This window comes from Mastigoproctus giganteus, chromosome 2 (assembly GCF_048544385.1).
Source record: "Mastigoproctus giganteus isolate SK-2022 chromosome 2, ASM4854438v1, whole genome shotgun sequence".
In the NCBI taxonomy this organism is placed as follows: domain Eukaryota; kingdom Metazoa; phylum Arthropoda; class Arachnida; order Uropygi; family Thelyphonidae; genus Mastigoproctus; species Mastigoproctus giganteus.
Window position 1 is genome coordinate 39927907 of NC_143576.1, and position 27404 is coordinate 39955310.

A 27404-nucleotide genomic window follows, 5' to 3' on the forward strand; every position below is an offset into this window, starting at 1 on the left:
ATGTAAACTCTAGAAGGAAGGGAATGAATCAGATTGGTCCACTTGATATTGATGGGTCAAGTGTTGATGATCCTGCTCAGGTAGCTAACAAACTAAATGAATATTTTGCATTATTCCATTGTATAAGGCGATGGTCAGGCCACACCTAGAGTACTGTATACATGTCTGGAGGCCTCATTTCAAGAAGGATGTAGAGCTGCTGAAACGAGTACAGAGAAGGGCAACAAGATTAGTGAATGGAACAAAGGGGTGCTCTTACGAAGAAAGGCTTAAGTTTTGCAAATTAAAGTGTCTGGAGACTAGGCACCAGCGAGGTGATCTGATAGAGGTGTATAAAGCCTTGAATGGTTTAAGCATGCTGATGGGATTCTTCCTCTAGCTCAGAAAAATCACCTGAGAGGGCATAAATTCAAATTGAGGAAAGGCAGATGTAGGATAGATGTGCAGAAATTTGCCTTTAGCCAGCGGGTGGTTGGTTGGTGGAACAGACTTCCATCCCTTGTGGTGGAGGTTGATAGCCTAAATAAGTTTAAGGCTCAGCTGGACAGGTATTTTGAACGAACAGAGGGGTGAAGTGGAAGTGTTTTTTTTTTTTTTTTTTTTTTTGGCTGAAGCTGCATAAGCTTGCTTTCTTGCATCAGATGCCTCTACTAATGCTAATGCTATTCTTTTGAAACTATGACTTGGCTCAGGATCTCAAATAGCACACTATGGCCACAGATGCCGATGCACCTAATAAATCCCCAAACAAACAGGATCTCAACGAGTACAAGCGTGAGATGCTAATGCTGCACATTTCATTTTGCAATGAGGTCAGAGATGAAATATGTTAAGGTCTACGACGACAGGGTGCCTGCGTAGCCAAGTGGGAAGGAGCAGCAGTGCATAGCACATGCTTCTTGATTAGACCAGGGTTCGAGCCTGTCAGCACCAAATATGGAGGATGTGGAAAGGTCAGGGAATGACCACCGCATATCCCGGAGCAATATGGCCTTATTTGCTAATTCTCCTAAAAAAACCAAATAACTAACTAACTAACTATGACAATTAAGAGCTCATACTAGAACGTAAATTGTATGAATCGGACTTGGACATTCGCAAAATGATTGAAATATGTAAGACAATGTTTCAACAACGACATTCACCCTTATGAAGCATATGGTAATGACCTGCATAGCCTTGTAACGCGAATGCAAGAAGAAGAAGATCCCTTTCAAAACTTTTACAATCATCCAAACAGTGAGATGAATGAGGATCTAAAGCTTGCCACACTCAACTGACTCAGTGCAAATGCAAAGAAACGTGAAAACTTGATGACCAATGAGAACTTCTGCAACATAATAAGAATGACCAATGACAAGCAAAAGATTCTACTCATACATGTAATTTGGAGTCTGTTATCTGCCAATCGCAAACCGAATCAAATATTCTTGACCGGCCCAGCTGGTTGCAGAAAAAACGTTTATGATTCGCCTCTTGATGGAAATATACAACTGCTTCAGTAATACAGACGAGTACTGTGACACCTAGATTACATGCGATTCAACTGGTAAGGCTGAAGTGCATGTAATGTAATGATCTTGGATGTGCTCAGAGCTGGGTTATGCCAGCTCTGAGCACATCTAAGAAGATCACTGCCCTCAAGATATCGGATTTCTCTGGTTACCAAAAGGTTTCTGCCAAAGGTGGCAATGGTCACCCAAAGCCACCTAAGTGGTATGCCCCGAATCATAAACATTTTTCCGCAACCAGCCGGTTTATGCAAGCTCTGAGCACATCAAAGATCACCTCCCATGATCCTTGCTCAATCTCCTCTGCTGACTCAATTCTTTTTGCCTTTTCTCATGTTTCTTCCGCAACCAGCTGGTTCATGCCAGCTCTGAGCACATTCAAGATCACCTCCCATAATCCTTTGCTTTAAATTTTACAAAATATCCCTGCCATAGGTGGCAATGGTTAGCTCAAAGCCACCTAAGTGGTATGTCCCGAATCATAAATGTTTTTCCGCAACCAACTGGTTTATGCCAGCTCTGAGCACATCCAAGATCACCTCCCATGATCCTTTGCACAATCTCCACTCCTGACTCCATTTCCGATGCAGAAATGAAATCATTTGACATCATTTCCACATCGCAAAATTATGACAAATTGATTTTACTACCGTCGAAAATTTAGTAGGTTCCGCCAAAGATGTTTACACATCAAAAAAAAAAAAAAAACCACATCCCATTCACCTATCCATTTGTTCCAATAGTTTGTCCAGTTCTTCCTTGAATTTATTTAAGCTATCAACTTCCACATGACAGATGTAAGTTTGTTCTGGCAATCAATCACTCATTGGCTAAAGGCAAATTTCCACACATCTATTCTGCAATTCTAGTCTTTGCATAATTTGAATTTATGCTCCCCTCAAGTTTGTAATCTGAGCAAGAGAAAGAATCCATTAAGCATTGAGCTTTCTCGAACCATTCAAAGCCTTATACACCTCAATCAGATCACCTCATAGGTGCCTAGTCACCAGAACTTAGGCCTTTCACGGTAAGAGCACTCCTCTGTTCCCCTCACCAATCTTGGTGCCCTTCTCTGTACTCATTCCAGCAGCTCTGCATCCTTCCTAAAATGAGGTTTCGAGACCTGTATACAGTACTCAAAGTGTAGCCTGACCATTTCCTTCTACCAATGGATAATCATCTCCTTATTCCTGCTAACAAAGTTCCTATATATCATTGACAAGACCCCATGAGTGCTCTGGCTGCATATCTGCACTGCTCAGCACACTTCATATCTGACTGCACAATTTACCCTCAGGTTTTTTCATTCTCCTCTACCCTTAGTGTAATACAACACAGTTGGTACACTCTGGGGTTACTTCTACTCATATGAAGTACTTTGCATTTGCCAATCTTAAACTTCAGTTGCCACCTCTCGGGCCCATATGCCCAACTTTTCTAGATCCTGTTCAGCAGAGTACTGTCATTAGCAAACTTGCCAACCTTCGTACCGAGTGCAAACGGGATATTAAGCCTGATATACCTTCATCAATATCAATGAACTGCTGACGAGGCTACTAGGAGACGGTCGTGTTCAAAGCCGCTAAGTGGATTTTTCTTATTTATTGATTTGAAATTATTGTTTTTCTAAAACTTTTGATTTAAATTTAGTAGTATAACATTATTTTGTGATTTTCTGATTAATTTGGTGTATTTATTCTTTACTCGGCCTTGTAATTGCATAAAAGTATCGGTAAGGGGTATCCAGGTGTTTGCAACTCCGCTGGACGAGACGTTCTTTAGCCATATTTAGCCACTTGATTGAATATTTTTTACATCGAATTATTTCTGTAAATAGCTTATAGACCTAGTAAGGATCATTAGTTTATTCTGAATTGAGACAGCGAGGTTTGAAAGTTAATTAATACTTAAGTGTCCGTAGATTTACCGTCCGAACTTCCCGCCTTTGTGATACGATAGTTATATACCGTACTAGATAGCGTTAGTTGAACTTCGTTAGCAGTTAAATTGTACTTTTAAATAAATACATATAACGACTTAGATTACAAACATAACATAATTAATTATATTTAACATAATTAATAACATAACATAATTAATTATAATTAATTAATAAATTAATAGAATCATGACTCAGACCAGAGCAGCAAAGCAAAAGGCTCAAGCTAATGGAAGTGCTGTGGCTCAGAGCAGAACTGAGGGGGGCAGTTGTCCTCTGACTCACAGCCTTATAAAATGCACTGTTTGCTTGATGTTTGCAGAGCAATCGGGTACGGGACATGATACTGCCATGGGGGATGTCTTTATGTGTGTGCGATGCAAGGAGTGTATCGATATCAGGCAACAACTCAGCGTTCTTGTGGGCCTATATGAGAGCTTGAAGGACAGGGTGGATGCCCTTGAAGAAACTAAATTGAGGGGCCCATCAAGCTCTCAGCTGCCCACATCAACGCCAGAGCTTGCACTTGGGCATCACGTGACACAGAGGCAACCCCCAAAGCAGAATGCGCTGGTCCCGAAGGAACTAGTAGTTGTTGGTGACTCTATTGTCAGGGAAACAGGGAACATGCTTTGTAAAAAGGATAGGTGGAACAGGACCAGGGTATGTCTGCCAGGAGCAAAGGTTGATGACGTTGTAGAGCGAATATCATCTTTTAAGGGCACAAAAGGTGATCTAGTTGTACACGTTGGCACTAATGATATTAAGAGTAGGAGAGACCGGCAGAATTACTTAACAAGTACAGGTCACTGTTGAACAAAAGCCGAGAATTAGGGTTGAATTTGAAAGTGTCTGCAATTCTGCCCAGACACGATAGGAGGGAGTATATGATGAGAGCCTTGTCGATCAATTCGGCCCTGGAAAGATTGTGCAAGGCTCAAGGGGTAAAATTTTTTTCAGCCTGGACTGTACTTGTTAACAGGAGAGATTGCTTCTACAGGGATGGGATACACTTAAATAGAAAGGGTGCAAGAATATTTGCTGATGCTATCGAGGCAGTGTTAGGTGGGTTGGAAAACTGCTAACTTGGGGGGAGACAAAGACCAATAGATTGACAGTAGCCACTGGCACTGCTTCTATTAGAATGAGCAGAAGCCTGAAAAACAAGACGCATGATATTTCAGAGACTGCTGGGAGCCATTGCGGTACAAGTAAACACATGGGTTGCGTTAGGGTAGCTAAGAATAGAAACAGGTGCTGGTATACTTGCGTGTACACCAATGCTAGGAGTTTAGTAAATAAATTTCATGAATTTGAGGTATTGCTCAAAACATCAAAGGCAGATATTGTTGGGATATCAGAGACGTGGTGTCACACAGATATAACTGATGCAGAACTGGAATTTGGGGAGTACAATGTCTACAGAAAGGATAGACAGGATAGGAAGGGGGGAGGGGTTATGCTATTAGTTAAGAAACACATAAAAACCAAGGAAGTGAAGCCAGTCGACATCGCTGGACAGTGCAGTGTTGAGTCAGTTTGGTGTGGCATAAGCATTGGGAGATCAAAATTGAGAGTAGGAGTGTGCTATAGGCCTAATGACTCTGATGAGTATAATAAGAAACTGTACAGGGAAATAGAGTGGGCCAGTAAATCAGAGAGTCTTATAATGGGAGATTTTAATTTCCCAGATATTGACTGGAATTTGGGGGCTGGTCACTCACACACTAGCAGGGCTTTTGTGGATTTATTGGATGATTGTTTTCTACATCAGCATGTTCGGGAGGCAACTAGAGGGAGTAATACTCTTGATTTGATTATCAGCAGTGATTCTTCATGCATTAAGAATCTGCAGATAAATGAACCACTAGGTGGCAGTGATCACAGTGTGCTGAAGTGGGATTTACTCAAAGAGGTAACTACCATTAGGGGTAAAGGGAAGGGTTATTGCTTCCGTAAAGGCGACTACGATGGACTGAGACAGTATTTAAATTCTATACAGTGGGAGCAACTGATGATGTTACCAACAGCAAATTCAAAATGGGAAGCATTCAAATAACTTATCTTGGAAGCTACTAGGCTTTACATACCAACTAAGAAATATTGTTCAAGGTTTAGGCCAAAATGGATGTCAGATGAACTAATGAGGCATATGGCAGAGAAGAAAAATGCATGGGATACTTACAAATTAACACATGACACAGAAGCCTATGATAGATACAAGTTGATATGCAACCAAGTTACAAAGGAGGTTAGGCAGGCGAAGGCAGATTATGAGAAATCCTTTGCAAGGGATGCAAAGAAAAACAGCAAAGAGTTCTTTACTTACGTAAACTCTAGAAGGAAGGGGATGAATCAGATTGGTCCACTTGATATTGATGGGTCAACTGTTGATGATCCTGCTCAGGTAGCTAACAAACTTAATGAATATTTTGCATCGACATTCACACATGAGGAGTTATTCAGCGAGGGGAATGCCAGAGGTGTATTCAACTCTAGCAGTAAGCTACAGAATGTTGAAATAACTGGGAGTAAAGTGGAGGAGAAATTGTTGAAGATAAACACAAGAAAGGCACCCGGGGTGGATGGGATCTATCCAGTTATATTAAAGGAGGCAGCAAAGGAAGTAAGCAAACCCTTAGCCATAATTATGAGAGCTTCCTTGGACTCAGGGGAGGTACCCATAGACTGGAAATGTGCAAATGTGACCCCAATTCACAAAGGAGGATCAAAGGCTGACACAAGTAATTATAGACCTGTGAGCTTAACTTCTGTTCCAGGAAAATTAATGGAGGCACTGGTTAAAGAAGCACTGCAGGATCATTTAGACAAGACTTCAGTTATAGCTCGGACACAGCATGGTTTTGTTAAGGAAAAGTCTTGCCTGACCAATTTGATTGGATACTATGATGCAGTCACAAAAGAACTGGATGCAGGGAATAGCTTTGATATTATATACTTGTATCTTAGAAAGGCTTTTGATACTGTTGCACATGGAAGACTGCTACACAAATTGGAGCAGTGTGACATTGGAGGAAAATTGCTGCTATGGATAAAGAAGGGGTGGTTGAGGGGGAGAAGACAGAGAGTGGTAATCAATGGACACTGCTCATCGTGGACTAATGTTATTAGTGGAGTCCCTCAGGGCTCAGTGTTGGGTCCATTATTGTTTTCTGTATTTATAAATGATATTGATGATGGTATATCAAGCTTAATGTCCAAGTTTGCAGACGATACAAAGGTTGGCAGGGTTGTCAAGGACACTACTGACACTATGCTGCTGCAACAGGATCTGGAAAGGTTGAGCAGATGGGCTGAGAGGTAGCAAATGAAGTTTAACATTGACAAATGTAAAGTACTACACATGGGAAACAGCAACCCCAGAGCAACGTATCAACTCTGTGGTACTACACTGACAGTGGTAGAGAATGAAAGGGACTTGGGGGTGGTTGTGCAGGCAGATATGAAGTTCTCTGAGCAGTGCAGACGGGCTGCAAGAGTAGCTCATGGAGTATTGTCAATGATATACAGGAATTTTTCCAGCAGGGATAAGGAGGTGATTATTCCCTTGTATAAGGCAATGGTCAGGCCACACCTAGAGTACTGTATACAGGTCTGGAGGCCTCATTTCAAGAAAGATGTAGAGCTGCTGGAACGAGTACAGAGAAAGGCAACAAGATTAGTGAATGGAACAAAGGGTTGCTCTTACGAAGAAAGGCTTAAGTTTTGCAAATTACAGTGTCTGGAGACTAGGCACCAGCGAGGTGATCTGATAGAGGTGTATAAAGCCTTGAATGGTTTGAGCATGCTCAATGCTGATGGGATTCTTTCTCTAGCTCAGAATAATCACCTGAGAGGGCATAAATTCAAATTGAGGAAAGACAGATGTAGGATAGACGTGTGGAAATTTGCCTTTAGCCAGCGGGTGGTTGGTTGGTGGAACAGACTTCCATCCCTTGTGGTGGAGGTTGATAGCCTAAATAAGTTTAAGGCTCAGCTGGACAGGTATTTTGAACGAACAGAATGGTGAAGTGGAAGTGGGTTTTTTTTTTTTTTTTGGCTGATGCTGCATAAGCTTGCTTTCTTGCATCAAATGCCTCTACTAATGCTAATGCTAATGATAAATATACAAAACAATGATAGTCCCAACACTAAACCACAAGGGACTCCACTAATAACATTAGTCCCTGATGAGCAGTGTGATTTGATTACTACTCTCTGTTTTCTCCCACTCAACCATCCCTTTATCCGCAGCAAGTTCCCTTAATGCCAGAGATTCCCAACCTTTTTGACCCGCGGAGCCCTTTTTAGAATCAATTTCTATGGAGAAGCCCCTTAGGCTTACCTAATGGTATTTAAAAGTAGTGTTACCGGGGGGGACGGGAGGGAATAGATAATAAGGGAGTGTAAAGTAAAGAGATATTTAAATAATTGTACAATGTCCATGCAATAAAATTATATTTTAAAAACTTTGAAATTTGCCATAATATCTCAATTTATTTTTAACTACCACCAATACACATGATATTGTCAAAACTTGACTATACATAGAAGTTCTCCCAAAGTTCAAAAAATCAATTTTTTCATTACTTGTTATTCAAAATTTTTATTATTCATTATAGAAGACAATTCCTATTTAATTTTACTAACTACAGTGCAACAGTAAGCCTAAATTAAGACATAACATAAAATAACCTATAAATATTTAATGAGACACCTGTAGTTGTATTTTTTTGCACAGTTTTCTTATTTCAGGTTCAATTGATGATAATTGCAGGCAGATGTCTGGTTCTGCATTTAAGCGACTTCTGTATTTTTTTTTGGTACGCATATAGGCAGAAAATCCTGCTTCACAGAAATATGTATTTGAGAAAGGGAGCAATACTAATTTTGCTTTCTCAGACAAGATTTTGAATTCATCTTGTAAATGCAACCAAAACTCTGGTAGACTTTGATTCTGAAATGCGATTTTTAGTTTGCTGTGAGATGTCAAATCTATGAGGAGCTCATATTCTGCTGGGTTTAAGCTAGGTGGTTTTTTGTTCACACTGAACACATTCAATACCCAATTAAAGTCATCAAGCGCCTTCTCTTGGGCTGTCAGAAAATAATGTTCAAACGAGTCTTTCAATGCTTCGAGATGCACCTGAATATTTTTCTGTATTTTTTCCTGAATCTTGAATCCATTTTCATCCAAGAAGCTTTTTGTAAGAGGTTTTTCAGATATTCACTTCCAGGAAGGGTCATTAAAACACGGCACGTGACAGAATGTGCGCGACATGCCGGTGCTCCGCTCTGCTTCGTCGTCTGTCCATGTCGTACTACAATAATTTTGAATCTAATGGCAGCAAAATGACTGAACGTTGTCTGCTAGAGAATGTGCAAAATTCAACTTGGCAAATTTTTATTCAGAATGTGATTTCTAGTTTTATAATTAATGTTCCTAATTCTTTAATTTCATTCAAACTTTAGCTATTTTATTTTCCTGGAGTGGCCGCAGTTTTCCTGGAGAGTTCCCAACCTGTCCTCCGCGGAGCCCTTAGGGCTCCGCGGAGCACAGGTTGGGAACCAATGCTTTATGTCATTCTACTCCAATTTCTACAGCAGCCTTTTAAATGCAAGAGTATCTAACCTTTCCTGGATTCCAAGTATATGATATCAAAATTATTTTTTGAATCCAGTTCCTCTGTGATCATGTTATAGTATCCAATCAAGTTTGTCAGGCCAGATTTCTCCTTAACAAACCCATTATTTTCATCAACACTATGAATCAGACTGTCATCAATAATGAATGGACTTCCACTCTTTTTTTCATTGTGAACACCAGTCCTCTCTTCATCAAATTCACAGCACCACCATGCTAAGTTTCAGTGATTCATAATAATTTTACATAATTCTCTGCTAAACGCAAATGAATATCAGCTGAAAATAATTGCCATTTCAAAATATGATAACCAAACAAATCTGACATTTCATGGGATTTTTCTTAACTTATACTAATCAGTATGAACATTCACAGAAACTAAACCAGTTACTCAATGCAAGAATAATCATGGAAACTCCGCACTTGTTTGTAAGGTTGCTATATGCAATGGGTCTTTGCTTTAGACACACACCGTGTGTGTGTGTGTGTGTGTGTGTGTGTGTGTGTGTGTGTGTGTGTGTGTGTGTGTGTGTGTGTGTGTGTGTGTGTGTGTGTGTGTGTTGTGTGTGTGTGTGTGTGTGTGTGAAATAAATAATTCTCAAAAGTTAATTACACAAGCCTACTTACTTACTTGCTCATAATTCTAAGATTTCCAACAAATTCATACAGATGGCGATTTGGCAGTTCACACTCCACTAGTGAACCTACAATTTTTTGCAGGTCTTTAGGAGTCAAAAGAGAAGCAGTTTGTGTAATGCCCTGAAAATAATATAAGTACAACATTTCTATAAAAATAACTAGCAAGAAAAAAAAAAAAACAAAAAAACATTCAATCACTCCCCCCCCCCCCAAAAAAAACTAAGACTGAATTACACAGTCCAGGAAGACAATCAATTTCTCAAATTATTTGCTCATAAAAAATGTGAGAAACTGATTACATATTTCTGGATTGTACTCAGGAAAATAAGGTAATCAATATCAACAGTTGTGTGTGAATATCTATGCTGCATAGACATTACCACCTTTCCACTATCGAGAAATCTGGGGATTCCACTAGGCATTGGAGAGAAAACAAATGACAAAAAGATTATGCTGTATGTATGCTGACATTCACATTTAATATTTAAGAATGTATTATACAGAGCTTTTTACAACAGTTTTCAATCCAATTGAGTTATGGTATTATTTATACAAGGGGTCAGCCCATAAGCAATGACTCTTTGGCCATAAAAGTATAAAGACAAACAGATACAATGTTGAAATTTATAACATTTATTAAATGAATATGTGAATATATATTATTCTATGTATCCACCATGTTTACTGATATATTTTTATCATATTTCACAACTCACATATGCACTGTGGTAAAAGGACGGATCCTGTTGTTGAAGCCAGCTTATCTAGCTCACTATCATTTTCAGCTACTCATCACTCAAAAGTGTTTTCCACTAAGTTTTCACTTCAGTTTTGTCCAAATAGAAAAAAAAAATCAAACAGAACCAAGTCCAGCCTACATTATTATTATTATTACTCTTATATTATTTCTCCCTGATTGGGGGGGTTCCACCTCGTACAGATATTACTACCAAATACAAAGGGTGGTTGTTGTTATGTCTGGTGTTACTGTTGGTTGAGGACCAACAGCAACACCAGACATAACTGCAGAAAGTCGCAATCCTGAACAGGTGTTCAGGATTGCGACTTTCTGGAGTTCCTTGTAGGTTTTCACGTAGGGTCTTTGGCACCATACCTTTGATTGACACGATGATTGGAATGGTCGTTACTTGTTGCATATGCCACATTTCTTTGATCCCCTGTCTTAGGTTCGCGTACATCCTGATTTTTTCCCCATGGATTTCCTGCAGGTTGACATTGTTGGGTACCGCTATGTCAATCAGATAGTTAGCCTTTTCCTTCTTGTCCACAAGGGTTATGTCCGGTCTGTTGTGCAGGATTGTCCTAACCGTTATTATGGCGCAGTCCCAGTACAGCATGTGGATTGGGGTCTCTAGTACTGCCTAGGGTTTGTACTTGTAGTACGGTACACTTTCTTCAATCAACTGGTATTTCCTTGCTAACTTCTGAAGTAGTACCCTGGCTACCTGGTCGTGTCTATCAGGGTAAGTGTATAAGGCAATGATCAGGACACGCCTTGAGTACTGCATAAAGGTATAGAGGCCTAATTTTAGGAAGGATGTAGAGTTGCTAGAACAAGAACAGAGAAGGACAACAAGACTGGTGAGGGGAACAAAGAGGTGCTTAAGCATTAGCAAAGGCACATGATGCAAGAAAGCAAGCTTATAAAGCATCAGCCAAAAAAAAAAAAAGAAAGAAAAAAAAAACAATTATTTCACCCATACACTCGGTCCAAATGTTTGTCAAGTTCTGCCTTGAATCTATTTAAGCTATCAACTTCTACAACGACAGATGGAAGTTTGTTCCAGCAATCAACCACGCATCTTTCCTCAATTTGAATTTATGCCCTCTCAGGTGATTATTCAGAGCAAGAGGAAGAATCCCATCCGCATTGAGCATGCTCAAACCATTCAAGGCTTTATACACCTCAATCAGATCACCTCGCAGGTGGATAGTCTCCAGACAATGTAATTTGCAAAACTTAAGCCTTTCTTCGTAAGAGAAATCCTTAGTTCCATTCAGTAAACTTGTTGCCCTTCTCCGTACTCGTTCCAACAGCTCTACATCCTTCTCAAAATGAGGTCTCCAGACCTGTATACAGTACTCAAGGTGAGGCCTGACCATTGCTTTATACAAGGGGATAATCACCTCATCATCCCTGCTAAGAAAATTCCTGTATATCATTGACAAGACATCATGGGCTACTCTTGCAGGCCGTCTGCACTGCTCAGAAAACTTCATATCTGCCTGCACAATTACCCCCAGGTCCTTTTCATTCTCCACCACTGTCAGTGTAGTACCACAGAGTTGATACATCACTCTGGGGTTGCTGCTTCCCATATGTAGTACTTTACATTTCTCAATGTTAAACTTCATTTGCCATCTCTCAACCCATCTGCTCAACTTTTCTAGATCCTGTTGCAGCAGTGTACTCTCATTAGCGTCCTTAACAACCCTGCCAACCTTTGTATCGTCTGCAAACTTGGACATTAAGCTTGATATACCATCATCAATATCATTTATAAATACAGAAAACAACAATGGACCCAACACTGAGGGACTCTACTAATAACATTAGTCCATGAAGAGCCTTGTTCATTGATTACCACTCCCTGTCTTCTCCCACTCAACCATCCCTTTACCCATAGCAACAATTTGCCTTCAATGCCACACTGTTCCAATTTGTACAGCAGTCATCCATGTGCAACAGTATCAAAAGCCTTTCTAAGATCCAAATATATGATATCAAAGTTATTCCCTGCATCCAGTTCCTTTGTGACCACATCATAGTATCCAATCAAATTGGTCAGGGAAGACTTTCCCTTAACAAAACCATGCTGTGTCCCAGCTATAACTGAAGTCTTGTCTAGATGATCCTGCAGTGCTTCTTTAACCAGTGCCCCCATTAATTTTCCTGGAACCGAAGTTAAACTAACAGGTCTATAATTACTTGTGTCAGCCTTTGATCCTCCTTTGTGAATTGGGGTCACATTTGCACATCTCCAGACCATGGATACCTCGCATGAATTGAAGGAAGCTATCATAATTATGGTTTAGGGTTTGCTTACTTCCTTTGCTGCCTCCTTTAATATAACTGGAAAGATCCCATTCACTCCGGGTGCCTTTTTTATGTTTATCTTCAACAATTTCTCCTCCACTTTCCTCTCAGTTATTGCAAAATCATCTAGCTCACTGCCAGAATTTAATTCACCTCTGGCATTCCTCTCCATGAACAACTATTCATGTGTGATGTAGATGGAAAATACTCATTTATTTTGTTAGCCACCTGAGCAGGATCATCAACAGTTGAACCATCAATATCCAGTGGACCAATCTGATTCATTCCTTTCCTTCTAGAGTTTACACAAGTAAAGAGCTTTTTGCTGTTTTTCTTTGCCTAAGTTTTTTCATAATCTGCCTTTGCCTGCCTAATCTCCTATGTGACTTGGTTACAGACCAGCTTATATCTATAATAGGCTTCCATGTCACCCATTAATTTATATGCATCCCATGCATTTTTCTTCTCTGCCATGTCTCATCAGTTCATCTGACATCCATTTAGACCTAAACCTTGAACAATATTTCTTAGTTGGTATGTAAAGCCTAATAGCTTCCAAGATAAATTCTTTGAATGCTTCCCATTTTGAGTTTGCTGTTGGTAACATCATCAGTTGGTCCCACTGTATAGAATTTAAATACTGTCTCAGACCATTGCAGTTGCCTTTACGAAAGCAAAAACCCTTTCCTTTACCCCTGATGGTAGTTACCTCTTTGAGTAAATCCCACTTCACCACACTGTGATCACTGCCACCTAGTGGTTCCTTTATCTGCAGATTCTTAATGCATGAAGAATCACTATTGATAATCGGATCAAGATTATTACTCCCTCTAGTTGCCTCCTGAAGATGCTGATGTAGATAACAATCGTCCGATAAATAAATCGACAAAAGCCTTGCTACAGTGTGTACAGCGACCAACCCAAAAATTCCAGTGAATATCCAGGAAATTAAAATCCCTCATTATAACTCTATTTCCCTGTACAGTTTCTTTTTATACTCATCACATTCATTAGGTCTATAACCCACTCCTACTCTCAATTTTGATCTTCCAGTGCTTATGTCACACCAAACTGACTCGACACTGCACTGTCCAGCGATGTCAACTGGCTGCACTTCCTTGGATTTTATGTGTTTCTTAACTAATAGCATAACCCCATCTCCCTTCCTATCCTGTCTATTCTTCCTGTATACACTGTACTCTCCAAATTCCAGTTCTGCATTCCTTATATCTGTGTTACACCACGTCTCTGATATCCCATCTATATCTGCCTTTGATCTTTTGACCAACACCTCAAATTCATCAAATATATTTAACAAACTCCTAGCATTGATGTATACGCAAGTATACACACACCTGTTCCTATTCTTAGCTACCCTAACACAACCCATATGTTTACTTGTACCATAATGACTCCTGGCAGTCTCTGAAATATCCTGCATCTTGTTTTCCAGGCTGCTGCTCATTCTAATAAAAGCAGTGCAACAATCACTTTCACCTCTGCCAGCAGCTACTGTTAATCTGTTAGTACTTATATCCCCCCAAGCTAGCAGTTTTCCGACCTACCTAACACTGCCTCAATAGCATCAGCAAATATTCTTGAACCCTTTCTATTTGAGTGTATCCCATCCCTGTAGAAGCAGTCTCTCCTATTAACAAGTACAGACCAGGCTGAAAAAAAATTCTACACCTTGCACAATCTTTCCAGAGCCAAATTGATCGACAAGGCTCTCATCATATACTCCCTCTTATCATATCTGGGCAGAAGTGCAAACACTTTCAAATTCAACCCTAATTCAAGGCTTTTTTTCAACAGTGACCTGTACTTGTTAAGTAATTCCACCGGTAGGAGATGGACAGGGCAGTGTCGAGTCAGTTTGGTGTGACGTAAGCATAGGGAAATCAAAATTGAGAGTAGGAGTGTGCTATAGGCCTAATGACTCTGATGAGTATAATAAGATATTGTACAGGGAAATAGAGTGAGCCAGTAAATCAGAGAGTCTTATAATGGGGGATTTTAATTTCCCAGATATTGACTGGAATTTGTGTGTTGGTCACTCACACACTAGCAAGGCTTTTGTGGATTTATTGGATGATTGTTTTCTACATCAGCATGTTCGTGAGGCAACAAGAGGGAGCAATACTCTTGATCTGATTATCAGTAGTGATTTTTCATGCATTAAGAATCTGCAGATAAATGAACCACTAGGTGGCAGTGATCACAGTGTGTTGAAGTGGGATTTACTCAAGGAGGGAACTACCATCAGAGGTAAAGGGAAGGGTTTTTGTTTTCGTAAAGGCGACTATGATGGTCTGAGACAGTATTTAAATTCTATACAGTGGGAATAACTGATGATGTTACCAACAGCAAACTCAAAATGGGAAGCATTCAAGGAACTAATCTTGGAGGCTACCAGGCTTTACATACCAACTAAGAAATATTGTTCAAGGTTTAGGCCTAAATGGTTGTCAGATGAACTAATGAGACGTGTTGCAGAGAAGAAAATGCATGGGATACATACAAATTAATGGGTGACATGGAAGCCTATGATAGATATAAGTTGGTCTGTAACCAAGTCACAAAGGAGATTAGGCAGGCAAAGGCAGACTACGAAAAATCCTTGGCAAAGGATGCAAAGAAAAACAGAAAAGAGTTCTTTACCTATTCAAACTCAAGAAGGAAAGGGTTGAATCAGATTGGTCCATGGATATTGATGGTTCAACAGTTGAGGATCCTGCTCAGGTGGCTAACAATCTAAACGAGTATTTTGCATCTACATTCACGCATGAGGAGTTATTCAGGAAGGAGAATGATGTATGTAAAGTAAACATTGGCAGTGAGCTGGATGATTTTGTAATAACTGAGAGGAAAGTGGAGGAGAGATTGTTGAGGATAAACATAAAAAAGGCACCTGGGGTGGATGGGATCTATCCAGTTATATTAAAGGAGGCAGCAAAGGAAGTAAGCAAACCCCTAGCCATAATTATGAGAGTTTCTTTGGACTCAGGGGAGGTACCCATAGACTGGAGATGTGCAAATGTAACCCCAATTCACAAAGGAGGATCAAAGGCTGACACAAGTAATTATAGACCTGTTAGTTTAACTTCTGTTCCAGGTAAATTAATGGAGGCACTGGTTAAAGAAGCACTGCAGGATCATCTAGACAAGAATTCAGTTATAGCTCAGACGCAGCATGGTTTTGTTAAGGGCAGGTCTTGCCTGACCAATTTGATTGGATACTATGATGTAGTCCCAAAAGAACTGGATGCAGGGAATAACTTTGATATTATATATTTGGATCTTAGAAAGGCTTTTGATACTGTTGCACATGGAAGACTGCTGCACAAATTGGAGCAGTGTGGCATTGGAGGCAAATTGCTGCTGTGGATAAGGGGATGGTTGAGTGGCAGAAGACAGAGAGTGGTAATCAATGGACACTGCTCAACGTGGACTAATGTTATTAGTGGAGTTCCTCAGGTTTCAGTGTTGGGTCCGTTGTTGTTTTCGGTGTTTATGATTGATATTGATGATGGGATATCAAGTTTAATGTCCAAGTTTGCAGATGATACAAAGGTTCGCAGGGTTGTTAAGGACACCACTGACGCTATGCTGCTGCAACAGGATCTGGAAAGGTTGAACAGATGGGCTGAGAGGTGGCAAATGAAGTTTAACATTGACAAATGTAAAGTACTATATATGGGAAACAGTAACCCCAGAGCAACGTATCAACTCTGCGGTACTACACTGACAGTGGTGGAGAATGAAAAGGACCTGGGGGTAATTGTGCAGGCAGATATGAAGTTCTCTGAGCAGTGCAGAAGAGCTGCAAGAGTAGCTCATGGTGTCTTGTCAATGATATACAGGAATTTTTCTAGCAGGGATAAGGAGGTGATTATTCCCTTGTATAAGGCAATGGTTAGGCCACATCTTGAGTACTGTATACAGGTCTGGAGGCCTCATTTCAAGAAGGATGTAGAGCTGCTGGAACAGGTACAGAGAAGGGCAACAAGATTAGTGAATGGAACAAAGGGTTGCTCTTACGAAGAAAGGCTTAAGTTTTGCAAATTACAGAGTCTGGAGACTAGGCACCGGCGAGGTGATCTGATAGAGGTGTATAAGGCTTTGAATGGTTTGAGCATGCTCAATGCCAATGGGATTCTTCATCTTGCTCAGAATAATCAGCTCAGAGGGCATAAATTCAAATTGAGGAAGGACGGATGTCGGATAGATGTGCGGAAATTTGCCTTTGGCTAGCGGGTGGTTGGTTGGTGGAACCGACTTCCATCACTTGTTGTTGAAGTTGATAGCCTAAACAAATTTAAGGCTCAACTGGACAGGTATTTCGAGCGAACGGAGGAGTGAAATGGGAGTGGTGTGTTTTTTTTTTTTTTTTTTGGCTGATGCTGAATAAGCTTGCTTTCTTGCATCATATGCCTCTGCTAATGCTAATGCTAATTAGTGTCAACAAGTATAACAATATCACATTTTGTGCCCTTAAAAGCTGGTCTACTCTACAACGTCATCAACCTTTGCCCCTGGCAGACATACCCTGGTCCAGTTCCACCTATCCTTTTTACATACCATGTTCCCTGTTTCCCTGACAATAGTCACCGAGAACTACTAGTTCCTGTGGGACCAGTGCATTCTGCCTTGGGGGGTTGCCACTGTCTTGCGTGATGATCAAGTGCAAGCTCTAGCATTGATATGGGCAGCTGCGTGCTTGATAGGCCCTCAGTTTATATCCTTCGAGGGCATGCACCCTGTACTTCAAGCTCTCATATAGGTCCATACCAACGCTGAGTTGTGCCTGATTTCCTCACACTCCTTACATTGTGCACACTACTCTTGTTCCCAAAAAAAAAACCATGTTGGAGGACTCTTTATCAAGATGCATAAATCCAGGTTTCTGAGAGTGTCTGCAATCTGTTAGCAGTAGGTTGATTGGCTTGAGTACTGAGATCTGGAGTTCTATACAAGTGAAATAGGGTATAATGATCAGCACCCCACATTTTAGCAAAATTGACCTTGATTTATATTTATTGTAGTCTTCTGAATCACCTGACAATTTTTATGCATGCCTTGCATTTTTCTTCTCTGTTATGAGTCTCATCAGTACATCTGAAATTAGTAGGTCTAAGCTCTGAACAGTATCTCTAGCAGCTTTTAAACCATCTGAATCATATCAAAACTTGATTCAGATGGTGCAAAAAAAAAAAAAAAAAAAAAGAGAAGGGGGAAAAAAGCTATGAGAACATCTAATGATCCATCCATCGAAGATGCTTTTTATTTGTGGTTCAAACAGAGACAATGTTTAGGAGAAACCATACCTGGATCTTTGTTGCCTCTGCAATTCCACTGAAAGATCTGGTGCACTGTTTGGAATTAAATAAAGCAGCTTAGTCTGTCTACTTTTTGGAGGAGCAGGACTCCTTGTGGTAATCAATTTTCAATTTTGTTTTTTTTTTTTTTTGAGATGAGTCATTTATAGATGTCATCCTCTGGTTCAGGATGGTTTCATCTTGAGTGCAAATTTCAGATATACAGTCTGTCCTCGTATAGCACGATAGTTGCGTTCCTAGAAACCCTCGTGCAATGCAAAATCGTGCAATATAAACAACAGGCCCTATGGGAAAAGTGGGGTTAGGTGCCGACCACCCAAGATTGAACACACATTTGGAACCAAAACATTACCAAACACAATAAATAATCGGGTAATTTTAATCGTTATAAAATACTTACGTATTTTATAACGATTAAAATACGTAATAAAAATAATATTATATTATAATAAAGTATTTTTAGTATTTTTTAATACTAAAAAAGGATTTTATACGAATAAAATACGTATTTTATTCGTAAAAAAATTTATTATATTAAATAAAATAGTCGTAATAAAATACTTAGGTATTTTATAATACGTAATACGTAAGTCGTAATAAAATAATGCTTTTGCTTCTATCATAACTTGCTTTTTGTTTGATTTTCTATCCAAAGAGATGACAGCCGTTCCATCTCTTCCAATTCTTTGTGTCTTAATCTAATGGATTTTAATTACACTGAGTTGTTCCCGCTATGAAAGTTGTTTTTATTTTCTCTGCATTCTTTGTAATTCTCGGCGTTGCCTCATTTAGGTCTGTAGCACGTGCAATATCACATGGTCTTTCATTTCCTCAAAGCGTTTCACAATTTCATATTTTTTCCTCTATCGACAGAAGAGGACTGGCCATAAGCCTTACGGGGGAAACCACGGTGGGCCGGAGGCCGGTGTGATTTTGGCCATAAACCGTAGTATGAGGCCACTATAAATTTTCCCGGGTAAGAATTTTTGAGCCAGTCCGCCTCTGTTTATCCATATTGCTTTTTTTTTCTCTCTCTGAATCTGCAGTGTCTTCGCCAGGACGCTTCCTTTTCACACCTTTTAAGTATTTTACTAATTTTTAGGGAATAAAGCGCAATTACAAAACGAGGAGGCATGCTTGATACACATAAACAAAGCTGAGCGCATGTAGCAACTGAATAAACAACACTGTAAAGCCCGAGATACACTATTAACACCTCACATTTTACTAAAGCACATTTCTAGGGGTTACTACCATAAAACAATAAAAACAATTTCCAGTTGCGTTTCTGCTAGTTGGAATCTGTTATAAACTGGTAGTAAACTCGATCTAATTGCATTTGCGATTATACCGATAGCTGGAATTGTGTTGGTTTTTACGTTACTATGGTGAAATGTGTTTCCCCTTCACTGATATAAAACACAAATACATTTTCAGAATCTCCTTCATTCCTATCGTGTTGCATTCAGTTGGGGTGATTCCGCGTTCGACTGCCATTTCTTGTAAACACAAAGGCGAATCGTGTATAAGCGAATTCGGTTCGTGTTATATAAGATAACGTTCCCCTATTTATAAATCGTGTATGATCGAATTCGTGTAATGCAAACACGTGTTATACGAGGACCGACTGTATATGTAAGGGAGGAATCAGTGTGTTTCCTCCAAACAAAACCTGTGCTTTCCGTTTCCATGCAAAACTGATACATTGATTTCAGCTGACATAGAATGAAATCTCTGAGAGGCTTCGGCAAATGTACATCATGGCTATATGTTGTTGTAACTGTTTTCTTAATACGACTAAAGGACTTTCTTTTCTGTCTCACACTTCTGGAATTTTTTTCCCTCATACTTCCACTGCCCACAAGTCTAAGAGGAGGCTTTATGGCTACCTCTGCACTTTAGGTAGCATGATGAGTGGGTGTTGACCACTACGCTCCTTGGATCCACAGTTTGTGAATACTGTGTGCAAGTGTTCAGATTACTAACACACAACATTTTATTCTCCTTGCTCAGACTACACACATGAGAGGGTATAAATTCAAATTGAGGAAGGATGGCTGCAGGATAGATGTGTAGAAGTCTGCCAATGCGAGAGGGTTTTTTTTTTTTTTTTTTTTTGGCTGATGCTTTATAAGCTTGCTTTCTTGCATCATATGCTACTATTACTACTAATCACATATAACGGCTGTAACAGTAATGCAGTGTTTTGATAGCACCCTCTTTTCAAATATCAGCATTCTTAATATGAAAGGTATAGAAAAACACAAGTAAAAATCTAAACAACAGTATATTACAGCTTGATAACAGCTGTTATTCTGTTATTTTGTTTTTTAGGAACATTAGCAACTAAGGCCATATTGCTCCGGGATATGCGGTGCTCATTCCCTGACCTTTCCGCATCCTCCATATTTGGTGGTGATGGGCTCGAACCCCGGTCTAATCAAGAAGCGTGTGCTATGCACTGCTGCTCCTTCCCACCTGGCTACGGAGGCGCCGGCCTTGATAACAGCTGTAATGTTGGTGTGCTGATAGCAATTAGCACACCAAAGATAATCTATGATGTTTACTGAGCTCTTAATTAAATACAGTTTCCACTACAGTTGATGCAATTCAATTAAAAACAATATTAGTAACCTTTAGGTTAACTCTATATAATGATGTTATTTCTGAAGTGAGCAAACGCCCAAGTTCTGTCAGTCAGGACAACTCCATCCCTGCATAGTAAAGACAGAAAAACATAATGAAGAGTACCATATTTTTCTTAAATTTGACTGAATAATGCAACCAGAGCTATTTATTAATGCAGTCAAAGCTAATCTCATCTCTGGTTAGGCATATATGCAGTGTTTTGATACCACACTCTTTTCAAATATCGGCATTCTTAATATGAAAGGTATAGAAAACACACTAGTAAAAATCTAAACAACGGTATATTTTGAATTGAAGAGAACAACCAACAAATCAGAATGGTTCATATCACACAATTTAACTGCAGTATTAAGAATATAAAAAAAAAAAAAAATTATATAAATTTGTAAATTAAAGTCAGTGCAAAGAAATAACAACTTACTTGTCTGATTTTAAGGTTTGTTTCTCCATCTAAATTAGCTGTTTCTATGTAGCACATTGCCTGGGGTTCACTTAAATAAAAACAAAGTTAAAACTGAGTTTTTCACAGAAACAACTAAGTTTAGTTAAACATACAATCTAGTAATACATCTATCTACTGAACATTATTTAGAGATTTTGATGTCATCTGTGTGCAAGGACTGTATCAATCTAAAACTAAAATTTAATACACTGCTAAATGAAACAAATACTGAAAAAAGAAGCAGATGCCCTATAAATAAATAAAATTGAGCAAATCAACAGGGGTTCAAGTATCTAGTGACTTGCAAGATGATCCACTCCCTATTCTAGCGTCCAGGAAGAATGACCATGAACAGACTACTTTGGTCAGAAGAACAAAGTTTTATCAGAGGACTCTATTGTCAGGGAAAAGTTCAAAATTTCTCAACAAATATGGTTCCAGTAGCTAAAATTGATGATGCTACCAAGAGGTTATCAAATATTAAAAGGGAGTAAAGTATACTCTACTAAACTTCTTATTCAAGTTTTGAGTATTCTTAGTAGAGTATACTTAGAAAAACGGTATTCTTATTTAACAACATTAATTGCAAATACTGACAATCTGACATGCTGACAATCTCTTAGATAAATATAGGGGCTTCCCGAGACAATGCAACGAGTTAGAGCAGAATGTACCTAATGCAATTCTGTGCATTAATGATGGGAGGTACTATATGCTAAAAGTCTTGTTGATTAATTCAAAACTTGAAGGTCTCTGTAAGGATGCACTAATGTGAAGCAGGCCTATCGTGGGATAATTTTATCAGCACAGCCCACCCTGGTAGATAAAAGAAATCTAATTTGTAGATTTTGAGGGTGGTGAACATAGATGATACAACACGTCTCCAATATTACCGAGGCCTTAAGGGCTCAGGGAACCTGCTATATGTAGGGTGGAGGGAAGACTATAATACAAATGGATATATTTGATGATACAAAGTAATGCTTATATGCCACAAGAGTTTTGGTATGAGGATTTAGGGCCTCATACCAAAACTTTCTAAAACATTGCATCTTTCTAATTAGAAAGCAATGTTTTAAATTAAGTGGAAGCTAAAACAGAAGGAAAATTGTGGGAGAAAGTACTGCTGTTAGCAACTACAATCACAATAACCATAAATAGGTACTTAGCATTAGTGTTCAAACATTATATGTTTCAACACTAATGCTAAGTAGTGTAATTAAAAAATTTCATGAATTTGAGATGTTGATTGATTCAACAAATGTCAATGTCACAGGAATATCAGAAACACGGTAACAGAATGATGCAGATTTTGATTGCAGCAAATACAATGTGTACAGGACAGACAGATGTAACAGAGGGGAAGGAGATGTTATGCTTTTAACTGGCAAACATACAAATTCAAGACATGCAGATTCAGTAGACAAGCTACACTGAATCAGAATGGTATAATATAAGCACTAAAGTGCCAAGAATGAAGTAAAGAAAGTGATTAGTGCTGACCTTGTCACAAACTGAAACACACCCTGCCTAGAAAGTCTGACATGGAAGTTCGATGCAGAATAAATAGTAATCCTTACAAGAATCCCCCCATTTCATTCATGTACTCTTTACAACAATGAAATGAGGAGGGGATTCTGCATATTCATTATCATGTAACATAAAAAGATTGCACTGGTCAACATGTAAAATGTTACGAAAACACCCAATCTTGACTAAATTCATGCTACTGAACACAAATATCACATTAAAATTTGTCAATTGGTTCTTTTTGAATGACAGTTGGGATCTCATATTAGCAAGTTACTCTACATTATCAACTATAGCTCTTGGCAAAATTCATGGCAACAGTACAGTTTCAGTCCCACATTCTGTTATCATGTGATCCGCAATTGTTGCCTTGCTCTGAATCACGTGATAAGTTGTCGCCTCAAATGCATCTTCAACTCTGTTGCAGTAATCCTCGAATACGGCTAGATACTGGGTGATTTGTTCTTGGTTAATGTTGTTTTCTGTGAGATTCCTACTTTATGCACAATATTTGTGTTGGTAAGATTAATATTCCCCATGATTGTGTGAATAGTTCGGATGAGTTCTGTTGCGTATGTGGAGAAGTCACGTTAGCTTAAAGAAATTGTCCCTTAACTCGAGCCACAAAAAAGGCCTTCTTAAGTGTAAACTAGGTGACTTTAGATCCAAGAAGTAAAGGGGCTAAAGTAGGTGACCAGGACAAGAACTAGGCTCCATACATATTTTGCACTACCTGTTCATCAAAACTCAACACGTGAGTGAATCGAAAGGGATGTTTTAGGCCTTTCGCACTGTCCATGATATGGAGAGAGCCAACAAATCATATCACAGACTGGTACTTCTGTATGGGTGACATGGGTGGCAATGTTGAGAATGTTTGGCATGACATAAGCACTAGGAAAGCAAAACAGGGAATTTCAACTTTCCAGATATTGACTGGAACTTGTGGGTTGGTCACTCACACACTAGTAAGATTTTTGTGGATTTATTGGATGATTGTTTTCTACAGCAGCATGTTCTAGAGCCAACCAGAAAGAGTAATACGCTTGATCTGATTATCAGCAATGATTCTTCATGCATTAAGAAACTGCAGATAAAGGAACCACTAGGTGGCAGTGATCACAGTGTACTAATGTGGAATTTACTCAAAGATGTAATTACCATCAGAAGTAAAGGGAAGGATTTTGTTTTCAGAGAGGTGACTGCAGTGGTCTTAGACAATTTTTAAATTCTATACAGTGGGACCAACTGATGATGTTACCAACAGCAAATTCTAAACAGGAAGCATTCAAGGAATTAGTCTTGGAAACTACTAGGCTTTTCATATTAACTAAAACATACTGTTCAAGGTTTACGCCTAAATGGATATGAGATGAACTAATGAGACCCATGGTAGTAAAGAAAAAAGGCATGGGATACATATAAATTATCAGGCGACACAGAAGCCTATGGCAGGTATAAGCTATTCTGTAATCAAGTCACAAAGGAGGTTAGGCTAGCAAAGGCAGATTATGAAAAATCTTTGGCAAAGGACAAAAGAAAAACAGCAAAGACTTTTTTACTTATATTAATTCTAGAAACAAGGGGATAAATCAGATTTGACCAAACGATATCAATGGTTTGACTGTATATGATCATTCTCAGATAGCTGCCAAACTAAATGAGTATTTTGCATCTACGTTCATACATAAGGAAATATTTAAGAAGAAGACCAGATATTTATTAAACTCTAACAGGGAGTTAAATGATTTTGTAATAACTGAGAGCAAAGTGGAGGAGAAATTGATAAAGTTAAACATAAGAAAGGCACCTGGGGTGGATGAGATCTATCCAGTTATACTAAAGGAGGCAACAAAGGAAGTAGGCAAACCCTTAACCATAATAATGAGTACATCCTTGGACCCAGGAAAAGTCCCAACAGACTAAAGATGTGCAAATATATCCCCAATTCACAAAGGGGAAACAAATTGTGACATGACTAAATACAGACCTGTTAGTTTAACTTTTGTTCTGGGGAAAATAATTGGGTTACTGGTTAAAGAAGCACTGCAGGATAATCTAGACAAGACTGCAGTTAAATTTCAGACACGGAATGGTTTTGTTAAAGAGAAGCCTTGTCAGACCAATTTTATTGGATATTATGATGTGGTCACAAAGGAACTGGATGCTAAAAATAATTTTGATATCATATACCTGGATTTTAGGAAAGCTTTTGATACTTTTGCACATGGAAGACTACCGTATAAATTTGAACAGTACAGGCATACCTTGTTTAACGTTACCTCTGATAACGAAGCTTCGATATAACGAAGTCTACAATTTCAAGCCCCATTTAACATAAAAAAAAATATTCCAGTTTAATCACCTGAAATCTAAACAAACTGAAGAAATTACGGAAACCTTTGGGGTTTCTCGTGGTTGGTTCGAGAAATTTAAAAAACGGGCCAGGATTCATAGCATAAAATTAACAGGAGAAGCTGCAAATAAGTTTCCAGAAAAACTAAAGGAAATAATTGAACGTGAAAATTTTCCACCAAATTTGGTGTTCAGTGTTGACGAAAGCGGTTTGTTCTGGAAACGGCTACCAACAAAAAGCTTCATTTCTATTGAAGAAAAATCAGCTGCTGGGTTCAAAGCAGCCAAAGACCGTTTAACGTTACTCTTTGTATCAAATGCCTCTGGCGATTATAAATTAAAATTGTTATTAGTTTACCATTCAGAAAATCCGAGGGTGTTAAAAGGTAACATAAAAATGAATTTACCTGTAATATGGAAAGCAAATAGAAAAGCGTGGGTTACCAAGGAGTTATTTACTGATTGGTTTGTTAACCAGTTTTGTCCTGAAGTAAAACGGTATTGTCAAAAAAACAACTTTGAAGAAAAAGCTCTTTTGTTGTTAGACAATGCTCCAGGACATCCTACTGATCTTAACACGTTGGACACATGCATTCCTGTCAAAGTTGTGTTTCTTCCAGCAAACACAACTTCCCTGATTCAACCATTGGATCAGGGAGTAATAGCATCATTTAAAGCTTATTATCTGCGTCGAACATTAAGCAATTTAACTGAACTAGAGGATAAAGAGGAAATGACAGTTAAAACTTTTTGGAAAAACTACACCATTAAAAACGCAATTGAAAACATTGATAGTTCTTGGAAAGAAGTCACTAAGAAATGCTTAAATGGAGTTTGGCACAAAATATGACCAGAAGTTGTACTAGAAGAAGAAAATAACATCCAAGAAATTAGAAATGAAGTTATCCAGATGGCTCAATCAATAGGTTTCAAAAATGTCGATGAAGAGGATGTTAGAAATTTATTGAATGCAGAAGATGATGGTTTTTCAGTGGAAGATTTAGAAAACCTTGTTAGCAACGAAGACAAAGATAATGAAGACGAAGTTAAAGAAGTTCCTGCCGAAAAAGTGTTAACAACCAAAGATTTAAAAAGGTGCTTAAATGACACTGAAAACGTTTTAAATTTTTTTAGTGAAAATGATCCTGATTTAGGAAGAAGTTTTATTGTTAAGCTATCAGTGTTAAATGCAATAACTCTGTATAGGCAATTGTTAAATGAAACAGAAAAAAAGCATAAACAATCAACTTTAGATTCATATTTTAAAATGTGATTTCACTTTGTATGTAAGTTAACTGTTTATTTAATAAAACTTTTCTTTGTTCGAAAAAAAAGCTTGTCATTTTCTTTACGTAGGAACGTATCACTATTCTGGCCATAGTATTTTTACCTCTGAAAACGAAGTTTCGCTTAACGAAGTAATTTCATGGAATGCATCCTATTCGTTATTCGAGGTATGCCTGTATTTCAATAAAGGCAAGTTCCTGCTATGGATAAAGGAATGGTTGAGTGATAGAAGATGAGAGTGGTAACCAATGGACACTGCTCTTTGTGGACTAATGTTATTAGTGGATCCCCAGGGTTTGGTGTTACACTCGTTGTTTTCTGTATTTATCACTGATATTGATGAAGGTACATCAGGCTTAATGTACAAGTTTGCAGACGATATGGAGATTGGTACGGTTGTTTACACGTTGAATGCCAACTATGAGTTAATTTGTACTTGGTGATCTGGCCCAGGACGCCGACTACGAGTTAACTCGGACTGGTTTTTTTTTTTTTTTTTTTTTGTTAGTTGTTGGCGCATCAGCTTCTGTGGCTATAATGCACCTCCCAAGGCTTTTGCATTTTACTCTGATCCAAGCCCGAAGTGGGATTCAAACCCGCTACCCGCTACCAATTCAACGGGGGAGATTGGTGGCCGCTGCCGTTATGAGTAGACACGTTTTTACGAGCTCCTGATTTTTGTGTTAAAATATGAGTTTTAAGTGTTTAGTTCGCCAAGAAAAGTGTTCCCGTCGAAAGACATTCATCTGAGGATTCCCTAGGTGAGACAATTTTGCAAACTTTTGGGAATTTAGCAAATTACCAGCGTTTTTATCTGTGTCCTTTGTTTGCCAGACTACAATGGTCACCATGTGGCTGGCAGCAAGGCCATAGAGAGGCACCGATTATAAAGCGGAGGCCACGTTGGTAGTGTGCACTTGACTGGGGAGGGTGCCCCAACAGTGTTTTTATCGGGCTGAAAGAGAGCTCCAACACATTTTAATTTTTAGCATTCATATTCCAGTTAATTAA

At 38.8% G+C, this 27404-nt stretch overlaps 1 protein-coding gene across 2 annotated transcripts in view; it reads right to left on the reverse strand.

Annotated features, from left to right (window-relative positions):
- ATP8A (ATPase phospholipid transporting 8A1) overlaps positions 1-27404 on the reverse strand; it is a 1160338-nt gene that overhangs the window by 816468 nt on the left and 316466 nt on the right. For both annotated transcript variants that reach the window (XM_090368461.1, XM_090368462.1), the window contains 2 exons: positions 21201-21270; positions 9726-9853 (listed from right to left, as the gene is read on the reverse strand). In XM_090368461.1, the coding sequence (XP_090224587.1) occupies positions 9726-9853; positions 21201-21270 (198 nt within the window). The remainder of the gene's footprint in view (positions 1-9725; positions 9854-21200; positions 21271-27404) is intronic.